This window comes from Mytilus galloprovincialis, chromosome 12, assembly GCF_965363235.1.
Source record: "Mytilus galloprovincialis chromosome 12, xbMytGall1.hap1.1, whole genome shotgun sequence".
NCBI lineage: Eukaryota > Metazoa > Mollusca > Bivalvia > Mytilida > Mytilidae > Mytilus > Mytilus galloprovincialis.
In genome coordinates, this window is record NC_134849.1 from 81,047,650 (window position 1) to 81,059,670 (window position 12,021).

The 12,021-nt window shown below is 32.4% G+C and overlaps 1 protein-coding gene across 1 annotated transcript in view; it reads right to left on the reverse strand.

The window, feature by feature from the left end:
• Positions 1-12,021, reverse strand: part of LOC143053777 (uncharacterized) — a 65,667-nt gene that overhangs the window by 13,466 nt on the left and 40,180 nt on the right. The window contains exons 11-14 of the mRNA XM_076226558.1: positions 10,013-10,064; positions 4,202-4,444; positions 1,560-2,051; positions 357-463 (exon numbers count right to left, since the gene is read on the reverse strand). Coding sequence (XP_076082673.1) covers positions 357-463; positions 1,560-2,051; positions 4,202-4,444; positions 10,013-10,064 — 894 coding nt within the window. The remainder of the gene's footprint in view (positions 1-356; positions 464-1,559; positions 2,052-4,201; positions 4,445-10,012; positions 10,065-12,021) is intronic.

The following is a 12,021-nucleotide window of genomic DNA, read 5'->3' on the forward strand; positions in this document are numbered from 1 at the left end:
AGAGTGGCGGGCGGGGATGAAAATCTATCAATTAATTTTAATTGGCCTAATTGTAAATCATGTGTTTATTGTTGATAACTGTTGACTATTAATGTTCTTTTGTTTTTGATGATGTTAGGCTGCTGTGATACTTACTTAATACCAACACAAATATCTGCTTTTATTCATATGAATCAATAGAATGAATAAATTATGACCCATTGCACAAGACTTTTGTCATGAGTTAAAATTTACTATGTCATATCTTACGAAAGAATAAAAGACAATCTAAATCTTTAGTTTATAACTATACATAAATAACTGGACACAGGACAAGATTGACTTGATCAGCCTCCTGTTTTAACTAGTTTACTCACCACTGGTATTTTGTCCTTGTGAGTGGCAACAAACAAGATCTTTGGAATGCCTACATATACCACCTTACAATACGTTAGAATTGAGTTAACCCAATGTTGAAGGAATACTGAAATATATCAACAAGAACGAAAATAAAATAAAATTTTAATACAAATAGAAACTGATATGACATAATTGATAGTGATAAAAACCAAGGAAATACATTTTATTGGGGATCAAATTGACAGATAATTTATTTTTGATGACGGAAATCCATTTGAAATAAAATACAACGACTGTCCGCTGCATAGCACATATTTCACCTTGGCAAGGTCCAGTGGCAGTTTCTTAAAAAAATAACCTTTTTTTGTTCTTTTTTCTTTTTAGGTTAAAAAACTTAGAAAACACAGACTTGAATGCAAATGTAAACATGGTAAAGCTATTTTAGATATATTTAATATTTCAAAGGGGCATGAATGCTTAAAAATAATTAATTGGCACTGATTTTCGAAATTATCTACGATACATTTCTAGTCTATCATTAATATAATTTTGTAATATATGTCATTTATTTAGTTTTAAGGTTGTACCCAACACTTTCACTAAAATTAATTTGACTCGTTTAATTTTCATAAAATTATAACAAAGTATTTACTTTGACCATCTGACAAAAATATAAAAATTTCAAATATTTGAACCAATCGTTTTATCAGAAAAATTACACTGGTTATATAGCAGTTTGACCAACATTAATTTTGATCATTGAGAAGCTTAACATTAATATCCCCTTAGCAACACAACGTAATTAAAACATTTAGCAGATTTTACAGAGTTATCTCCCTGCACTGTTAAGTACCACCTTAATGATTTTTATCACTAGTATTTATTTTGTACAGCCCTATTTATAATCAATGAATGATTTTATTTCATGAAAATTCAAAATTCAAAGTTTCCCTTGAACAACATAAACATGATCAACACAGATAACAAAGCTACGGTTACTATTCAATGGGACAGTACACTTTGCAAATATTTAAATCACAGGTAAATTCCAACTAATTATTGGGAAAACTATCATTGTCTTCACAATATTAAAGTAAGTATTGGCACAGTAACCTGGAAGCCTTGTTTTTACTGATGATAAAGTAGATGTTTTTTTTTCACATAATAAACAATAAATGATGTTCAATATAAGTCTTTGTATTGTAACTAACATACAATACCTGCTGGAGTTGGTGTCATGTGCTGCCCTGGAAAACACAGAACATCTGGAACTAGTTCATGTAATCCTTTGCTTCCGTCAAATACCACAAGAAACAAAGCTCTGAACGTCATGAAGGTTTGGTGTGTCGTATAATAAACATACTGTCCACCAAAGTCCCAAAAAATCAGTCTTCCTACTTTCATCTTGTAGTCTCCACTTTTAAGGACTTTTTCCATTCTCTTTCTTATTTCTTCTTTTGTCATTTTCGATTTCATGTGTGTTTTTAACTCTGGTCTTCTCTTGGACACACTCTCAGATATTTGAGGTGAGACAGATGTGGCTGCTAGAGGCTGTTTGGAGGGACCAGCTGTCATCACTTTATCATCACTTCTAACAGGGTTTGTATCTGGTGAATGCGGTTTCTTTGGTGTTTTTTCTTCTTTTCTTTCATCCTCTTCTACTGAAGTCATCAACACCTTATTGTAAACAACATCTAAAGCGTTATACGTTTCTGTAAAATAATATATATCACTTGAATAGATAATATTTAAAAAAAAATTATTTTGGTTTAATAATGTGCTGCTGTTATACTGATACCATCTTTTTAAATAATCATCAAAAGACATGGTCAAGGCCAAAAGCATTGAATAATTGTTAACAAAACCGTAACATATGCCTCAACAGAAAAAAAAAAGTCCCTATATGTATATGTCATACTGTCTTTTTAGCAAAGACAAAAACTACCATTTTGTCTGTTTTATTCCTGTGTTTTAATTTTAAGCAGGAAATTCAGGAATGAATTTGAAGCTAGAAGCCTCAGGTATGATTTAAGTTCAGTTTAAGAAGAAGAAATATTTAAAAAAATTTACAGACAGAACGGCAGTAGATAAACAGACGATAAACTCCAAGTTAATAGCTAACAAGCATTCTGTGAGTATTGCATGTCAATACATAGTCCCCTACCAGTTAAAAATTCATTGTATTAGAACAAAATTCTAACTTGATCTATAACTTGTCATAATGTAAACTAAAATGTATTTAACAAATATCAAGTCAATATCTTCAAAGTGTTTTAGTGATTTTTGTAAGTCCAAGGACCATAAATCTGCACTCAATCATTAGACTGGAAAACAAATTAAAACTTGATCTGTAACTTATATACCAATTAACAAATCAATACCTTCAAGCATGACAAAAAATAGTGCGGAAAACTGATTATTTGAGTGAATTTTCTAAGTTCAAGGACCATAACTCTGCACAAAATCATGTGACCGGAACAAAATTCAAACTTGAACTGTAACTTGTCATGATAAAACTATATACCAATTATTAAATCAATATCTTCATGAATGACAAAAAAAGTGCGGAAAACTGATTATTTTACTGAATTTTGAAAGTCAAAGGACCATAACTCTGCAAAAAATCTTCAGATCTAAACAAAATTCAAACTTGATCTGTAACTTGTCATGATAAAATTATACACCAAATAGCAAATCAATATATTCAAGCATGGAGTAGATAAATGGAGAATGTGTCCATGGGACACAGATGATGCCCCTGTTTGCATATAACGTTAGAAAGGGATATAACTCAAGAACTGAAAAAGTGACGCTACCCAAATTTGTACTTGATCTGAGTTTTTTGTTGAAAAGCATTGTGCATAAGTTTCATAATATTTGGTCGAGGCAAACTAAAGTTTAATTGAGAACAGAAACATATATTTCAGGAATTTTTCCAATTGTAAAAGGGGCATAACTCTAGAACGGTAAAAGTGACGTCACCAAAATTAAAACTTGATCTTTGTTTTGTGGTAATAAGCATTGTGTATATAAAGTTTCATAACATTTGGTTGAGGCAAACAAAAGTTAGAGAACGGAAATGAAAAATTCAGCAATTTTTCCAAATGTAAAGGGCATAACTCTAGAACAGTAAAAGTGAGGCCACCAAAATTCAAGCTTGATCGTTGTTTTGTGGTAATAGGCATTCTGTATTAGTTTCATAGTATTTGGTTAAGGCCAGCTAAGTTAGAGAACAGAAATCAATTTTGGGACGTACGCACATACAGACGGACAAGGGTAAAACTTAATGCCTCCTCCACAATGGCTGGGGCATAAAAAGTGTGGAAAACTGATTTGCCAGACTGACAGATGGACAGACCGACGAACAGAGTGCAACCTGAAGTTCCCTTCGACTCTGTCGGTAGGGTACTAATAAAGAGCTATGCAATGAGTACATGATAGTATATCCTTTTGAACTTGTTGTAAGAATCAAATATTATATGCAGAAGTTTTTTGATTTTTTTATCAGAATTCAGTATAACTGCCCTGTAGAAAAAAAATGCACAACAATATCTTAAGCCGGTTAAGGCATATAAAAATTGCCAAAAAATATGACCGTTAACATGATAAAAGGACAATATCTCTGAATATCAGACTAGAATTTTGTTTAAATCATAAGAGAAACTACTTTCACCAATCCCAACAATAGTGTTATTGAGTTCGTATTACCGTTAAATTCGTTCAATAAGCCGCAGGTTTTTTCTATGTCTTTGTCTTTTCAAGTTATAAAGATTACCTGATTCTGGAGCTAGTAGAGAGGTGGAAGATACCAAAGAGGTATTCAAATATAAATGAAAAGTTTTAATGTTGTAGATTTTCTTACCTGGATCAATATAAATCCAGCTTCTAGTCTCAACATCAAGGCCACACCGACCTTCTATTAGGGAAATACCATCGGTAGGATGTCTTCCTTCTGGGACGACATCACCAGCTAATAGCTTGACAAGACTCGATTTTCCGACCGAGAACTGGCCTGTTACCATACAGCGCATGTCATAGGAAACATACGTTCCACTGCCAAGTAACCTGTTTAACATAGAGGACTTTGTCTGTGTGTGGATTGGATCTGTAATTATAACTTTTTCTATTAAAATATCAATAAGTCTAAGTTTAATATAGATATGCTAACCAATTTAAAAGTTTGTTTTCAATATTTTTCATTAACAAATCATTAAAAGTCTATGTCAAACATGGATTGATTGTTGTTTGTGTAACGTCCAGCTGTTATCTATAAGGTCACATGAATGAATAATCATTGGTGAAAATCCCAAGTGTCTACCACTTACGGTTTCTGATTTAGAATGGTCAACTGACTTTGTTTAATTTTCAAAGGGGCATAACCCCACCAAGTAGTCTTTCCGGTTTAAATAAATCAAAGTTATAGTGTGAGTTCTTGAACAAATTCCACTCATCGGTTTTGGTCTTCCTATGACAGTTAAGGCATTTATTTACTAACAAGATTTTATGGTTTGGGTTTTGGGCAGATAACTCTGGACTGACAAAATTTTTAGACTCACAGGGTGAGATCCAGATAGCTATTTGTGATAACATTATTAAGTGTGAACCTGATTGTGATGTCTTACGGTTACGAGGGAAATTGTGTCAAAGTTTGGCAGCAGAATAATAACAATAAGAAGAAATACAGTAAGGTATTTCCCTTTTGGAAAAGCATAGACCTTATCAATATTAAATTTTATAGTCAATTCTAATAATCACTGTTAATATATACTGGAATTATTCTGTGAAAACTTTTCAAACTATTGACGATTGACTTGTTATAACCTGACTTTGTATATGCACAATTGAATACAAGAAGTGGATGGAACCAGGTGTCAAGTGTGTCAAGCCTCAAACTTGTATGACAGTAATCACAATTGAATACAAGAAGTAGAGGGAACCAGGTGTCAAGTGTGTCAAGCCTCAAACTTGTATGACAGTAATCACAATTGAATACAAGAAATGGATGGAACCAGGTGTCAAGTGTGTCAAGCCTCAAACTTCTATGACAGTAATCACAATTGAATACAAGAAGTGGAGGGAACTATAGTGTCTGTCACAAAGAACACTCAGATTAAACCTGATACTGGCACACAAACAAACACCATTGAAGGTACATCATTTATTACATAACAGGAAACTCCGCATATTGTATATAAACACAGTACAAAGGGAGATAAGCCGTTTACATAAATTGTTCCAACATATAACAGAGTTATCCCTCTTTCTATACTGATATACTAAATCATATATAGCAAACACTACATGAACCAGGTGTTAAGTGTGTCAAGCCTCAAACTTGTATGACAGTAATCACAATTGAATACAAGAAGTGGAGGGAACCAGGTATCAAGTGTGTCAAGCCTCAAACTTGTATGACAGTAATCACAATTCCATTATACGAGTAGCACAATGGATCTTTATTCCATACTCCAAGACTTGAATTTAACTGAAAATCTTTTTTAAACAGATTTTATCTTCAGTTAATTCTATGAGAAAAATACATCTTATAAATCCTTAATCATTAACTTTTGCCACATAATTTAATTAAGAGAATGATTTTATGTAGCATAGATCAAACGTAACTATAGTTAAAGAATAAAATGATAATCCTTTTAAAAATCAACCATTTATTATCAAATTCTCTAGCAGAAAGATGTTGGGGAAAGAATGTCGATTAAAAATAAAAACTAAGTGTAAGCTACTTTACTATTTATAGTACAGCAACTTGCTTTTCTGAAAATAGGACAACTTAATACTTGTATAACATCTTATATGACGTCCTGTTCAAGAAACAATGCTTTCAGTCTAAATACCTCACAAAATATGTAGTAATATCAAATAACAATTTGCTTGACAGTGGTATCGAGACCTAAACAACTGTATTAAGTTCTATTAGATATGTAGTAATGTAATAAAAGAGTTCCATTAATGTGCACCACGTTGCACATATTTTATCTGTCTAATTAAAACCAATGTCTGTTTTGCGTCTTGAAAACTCCGGGATGATTCCAGGTGTTTACAAATGGGCCCCTTGAATATCAAATTGGGAATTTTTATCCCAATTGGGATTTTTTTATGCATACAATATAAGACGAAATAATATATCATTTTCCTGTAAAAACGGAAAATGAATATTAAGTTAATTTCTTCTGTACACTGATTGAAGAAATTATTGGATTCAGACCAGGGAAGTTGTAATACATGAATATCATTGCATATGATGCACTATAATCTTAACTTTGGTAAATGAGGCCTATTACAAAAAACATATATACCACAAGTACCAGCTAACATAAACCTATGGCAGGCCGTTTAGCTATTTATTTGAATTTCAAATTATCTCATAATATATACGATATCTCATATAATATTTAAGATTTATTTAAGATATCTGAAAGTATATGAAATATCTTATAAATATGTTTTGTATAAGATATCTTATATAGTTCATTGGATATCATATTAAGAATATTATATGAGATATCTTATAAACTACATGTATAAGACATCTCATAAATTATTTCAGATATCTCGTGAACTATATAAGATATCTTATAAACTTTATAAGATATCTTTCAAACTATATCAAATATCCAATGAACTATTATATAAGATATCTTATAAAGTTTATGAGATATCTTGAAGTTAGATTAAATAGCAAAAACGGCTTGCCATATTAACCAGTGAAAATTTTTTAAATGTATTTCAAATAGAACTGGCCAATTGTTGAATTAAGAAAAGCAATTACAAAAGTATATATATATATGCTTAATTGATAAGTTATTTAAAGCAACTGAACCAGTCAACTTTAAAATTATATGGATCATTTTCATTTCTTTTGAAACAGTTCCATTATGATGACATCGTATTTCAGGGGTTGGGGGGGGGGGGGGGGGGGGGGGTTCTCATTTCATGAATGGTCTATCATCAACATTATTTTCAAAAACGCTCAAACTTTTGTCTTTTGCGGAAAAAAGAGCAAAATATAAAATAATTTCTTTTACAAAACAAGTTTTAATCAACATAACCGGCTCTGCTGGGCATCTGCTTTTGTTTTGACACCCATTTTGACAAAAAGCATATTTTTTGTCAACCTGCTGAGCGATCTACTTTTACGGGACCACATACGCTCATAACATTTTAACTTCAATTGAATCAGCCCGCTAAAATTGTTTACCTCATGTTGACATAATTTAATCGTTGTTAATAAAATGCGATCATAGTCAGCATTTTTATCCGGATTTTCATGATTTTACTATGTTTTGACGACAAACTATGAAAAATTATAGTCGCCGTAATCGGAAACTTTTCCGGAAATACCGATTTTTGTTTTATTTTCCTGAATTGGGAATTTATATTGACAAACATTTTTTTGGGGCCGCTGGCCGATTTACGGGCCGTTAAGCGGCCCTAAACTATATAGTGGAATCATCCCTGAAACTCTTTATAAATATTTGATAAGAAAAGTAGGCTTGAAGACACCGATAATGTAATTTGAAATTAAATTAGAATTAAAAAGAATCATCTAGTGTTGTGTTTCTAAAGTCCGTCAGTATAGTTCCAATCAAACTTACTGAAGCAGAAAATTGATTATTTGTTGATGCTGGAGCCAGAAACGTTGTCGGAATCCATACGTCCTGCTTTCTGTGACTTTCGTTGCAGGCGAGACAAAAGCTTTTTAGATATTTATCTAACTTTAGTATATATTTCCTTTTTTTAGCATATGATATAACACAAGTAACTAAAACATGTCCTTGGTAAAACATAAGATTAAATATTCTTTTTTTTAATATTGTAAGGAAAAAAATTGTTTTCCTTAAAATCCAGTTCAATACAAAATTATGCTGATGGCAAAAAGTCTGTTTACATTTAATTTTTTTGTACCTAAATTAGACCATTAGTTTTCTTGTTTAACAATTGTCATTACGGGGTCTTTTTAGCTGAATATGCGGTATGGGCTATGCTCATTGTTGAAGGCTGTACGGTGATCTATAGTTGTTAATTTCTGTGTCATTTGGTCTCTTGTGGAGAGTTGTCTCATTGGCAATCATACACACACATCTTCTTTTTTATATTAACTGCGTCACATTCTTTATGTGCCTGTCCCAAGTCAGAAACCTGTAGTTCAGTGTCAGTATGTTGTCTATACAATACCTACCTTTTGAAATTTTCTTGGGAAAATAATTCTAGCAAAGTAGAATATTGCTTGCAATTGCAGAGTACATATGTACCAATAAACATATGAATATAGCATCCTACAGAAGACCATATTATTTGATGGTACTTACTATGTCATGTATTTCATCTATTGGAAAGCTGCTAACGTTAGTTTGTTATTATCATTTATAGTGACTAATCTCATCAATACATTGCAGTTGATTGCAGGACATAGTACAAAAACACGTTATTCTGCAATTCTTAGAGTATAACATACAAGATTGCACACGCTGAAATGTCTCACCTTCTTTACTAACCATTGATTTTATGTTGATAGTCCTAATTATAAAGCTTCACTACAAGTAACACATAAACTTAACATGATCCAAGAAAATGAGGTCTAGGTCAGATAAACCAAACGGGAAATACATGTACACTTTACAATCATTCAATAAACCAAACATAGTTGACCTATTGCTTATAGTTTCTAAGAAACAGTTATAACCAAGAAAACTTAACATTGACCAATGAACCATGAAAATGAGGTCTAGTTCAGATGAACCATGCCAGACAGACATACACCTTACAATCAATGTATGCATTAAATATAGTTGACCTATTGCTTATAGTATCTAAGAAACAAACTTAACCATGAAAACTTAACATTGACCAATGAACCATGAAAATGAGATCAGAGTCAGATGATGCCTGCCAGACAGACATATAAACCTTATAATCCTTCCATACAACAAATATATAGTTGATCTATTGCTTATAGTTGAAGAAAAACAGACCAAAACACAAAAACTTAACACTGAGAAATGAACCGTGAATATGAGGTCAAGGTCAAATAAAACCTGCGAGACTGACACGAACATCATAAAATATTTCCATACACCAAATATACAACCTATTGTATATGGTATTAGAAAAAAAGAACAAAACTCACAAACTTAACTTTGACCACTGAACCATGAATATGGTCAAGGTCAGATGACACCTACCAGTTGGACGGGTACACCTTACAATCATTCCATATACCAAATATAGTAGACCTACTGCTTATAGTATCTGATATATGGACTTGACCACGAAAACTTAACCTTGTTCACTGATCCATAAAATGAGGTCAGGGTCAAATGAAAGTTGTCTGATGGGCATGAGGACCTTGCAAGGTACACACCTCCTAAATATAGTTATCCTATTACTCATAATTAGAAAGAAATTAACATTACAAAAAATGTTGACTTTTTTTTTCAAGTAGTCACTGAACCATGAAAATGAGGTCAAGGACAATTGACATATGACAGACGGAAACTTCGTCATAAGGCATCTATATACAAAGTATGAAGCATCCAGGTCTTCTAGATTCTAAAATATAAAGCTTTTAAGAAGTTAGCTAACGCTGCCGGCGTAGGATCACTATACCTATGTCGAGCTTTCTGTGACAAAAGTCGTAGGCTCCACAATAAATTACCTTCTATCCCTTGTCCAGCAGTCACACCTGAAGATTTCTCTGACATGACAGTCTAAAAAATGAGGAATATGCAATGTTAATATATCTTCACTCATGTCACTCATAGAACTATTAAATTTCTAAAATATTTACCCCCAAAAATAATATACAATAAAAATGTGTCACATTATAAACAGTCGAACCTCATTATGTCGAAGTCGAAGGTAATGGACCAAAGTTTTTCGACTTATCAGAGGTTCAACTCATCCGAGGTCGAGTGTGTTGTCATAAATTTGGAATGCATGAAATAAGTTATGAGATGTGTGTAAAATAGATACTTTGAACAGTGTGCCTTTTTTCGATATGACACTTGATGATTGTGTATTCAATCTCCATATGTTTTGGTCCTTCATCATAATTAAACACACAAGTACCTGAGTACAGACACAAATCATGTACAAATAAAATCAATAGTATACACCAATATATACAAACGAATTTTCTAAGTCCAAGGACCAGAACTCTGCACAAAATCAACAGACCAGAACAAACTCTGAACTTGATCTGTAACTTGTCATGGTACAACTATATACCAAATATCAAATCAATATCTTAAAGCAAAATAAAATAAAATGCTTCGCTGAGCGCAGCCTGATACGACTGCGGACCCTGAACAGTTTGGTTACATTTGGACACAATATTCAAGGTTGATACTGTCTGAATTCGGATTGTGATCAAATTGTTGACATAACATAGGTTTCTGACACAAATAAATGTGGTTAAAGATCTTAAAAATATGAAATGGGACATTTAATTTTCCTAGAATGGTCTGATATCCGAAATGCAACAACATGGTCAGATTCAGCATATAAATAAAACACCAAAAATTTAATTTTAGTTGAAATCAAACTCTGTTTAATGTTGGACCCTTCTAACCTTGATATGGACTAATTTGAAAACAGGGCCTGAAATACAAAATCTAAATGCACAATAAGATTCAGCATATCATACAGCCGCAATAACTCAGTTTTAGATGAAATCAAACAAAGTTTAATTTCGGACCCTTTTGACCTCAATGTAGACCAATTTAAAAATGGGGCCCAATATCCAAAATAGAATTACAAGGTAAGAAACCCAAAAAATTAAAGACTTTAAATAAATCCCATTGGAATTGGTTAAAAGATTAACAAACAAGAATGTGTCCGCAGTACACGGATGCCCCACTCACACTATCATTTTCTATGTTCAGTGGACCGTGAAATTGGGGTCAGAACTCTAATTTGACATTAAAATTAGAAAGATCATACCATAAGGAACATATATACTAAGTTACAGGTTGATTGGACTTCAACTTCATCAAAAACTACCTCGACCAAAAACTTTAACCTGAAACGGGACAAACGAACGGACGATTGAACGGACGAACGGAGGCACAGACCAGAAAACATAATGCCCCTCTACTATCGTAGGTGGGGCATAAAAATACTGTGATATTTTGCAATTAATTTATCCCATTGAAATTGGTTAAAAAATTTGTCTTTATGTTCAATTGAAGATTTTCTGCTATTGCACAATTCTGTGCAATTGACGATTTCTTGCTATTGTGCAATGCTATGCTATTGTGCAATACTGTTCTACAGCACAATACTGTGCAATTGAGGATTTCTTGCTATTGCGCAATGCTATGCTATTGTGCAATAATGTTCTACAGCACAATACTGTGCAATTTAAGATTTCTTGCTATTGTGCAGTACTGTGCTATTAGGCAATAATGTGCTATTGAGCAATACTGTGCTTTTGTGCAATACTGTGCAATTAAAGATTTCTTACAATTTCCAAAATACTGTGCTATTGTACAATACTGTGCTATTGTACAATACTGTGCAATTGAAGATTTCTAGTTATTGTGCAATACTGTGCAATTGAATTCTTCTTGAAACTTTTCAAAAATTTTGAAGAAAAAAATATGAATTCCCCAAAAAATTGGAAAAAAATCCCCCTCCAAACTTTTTGACACCCCCCCATGGATT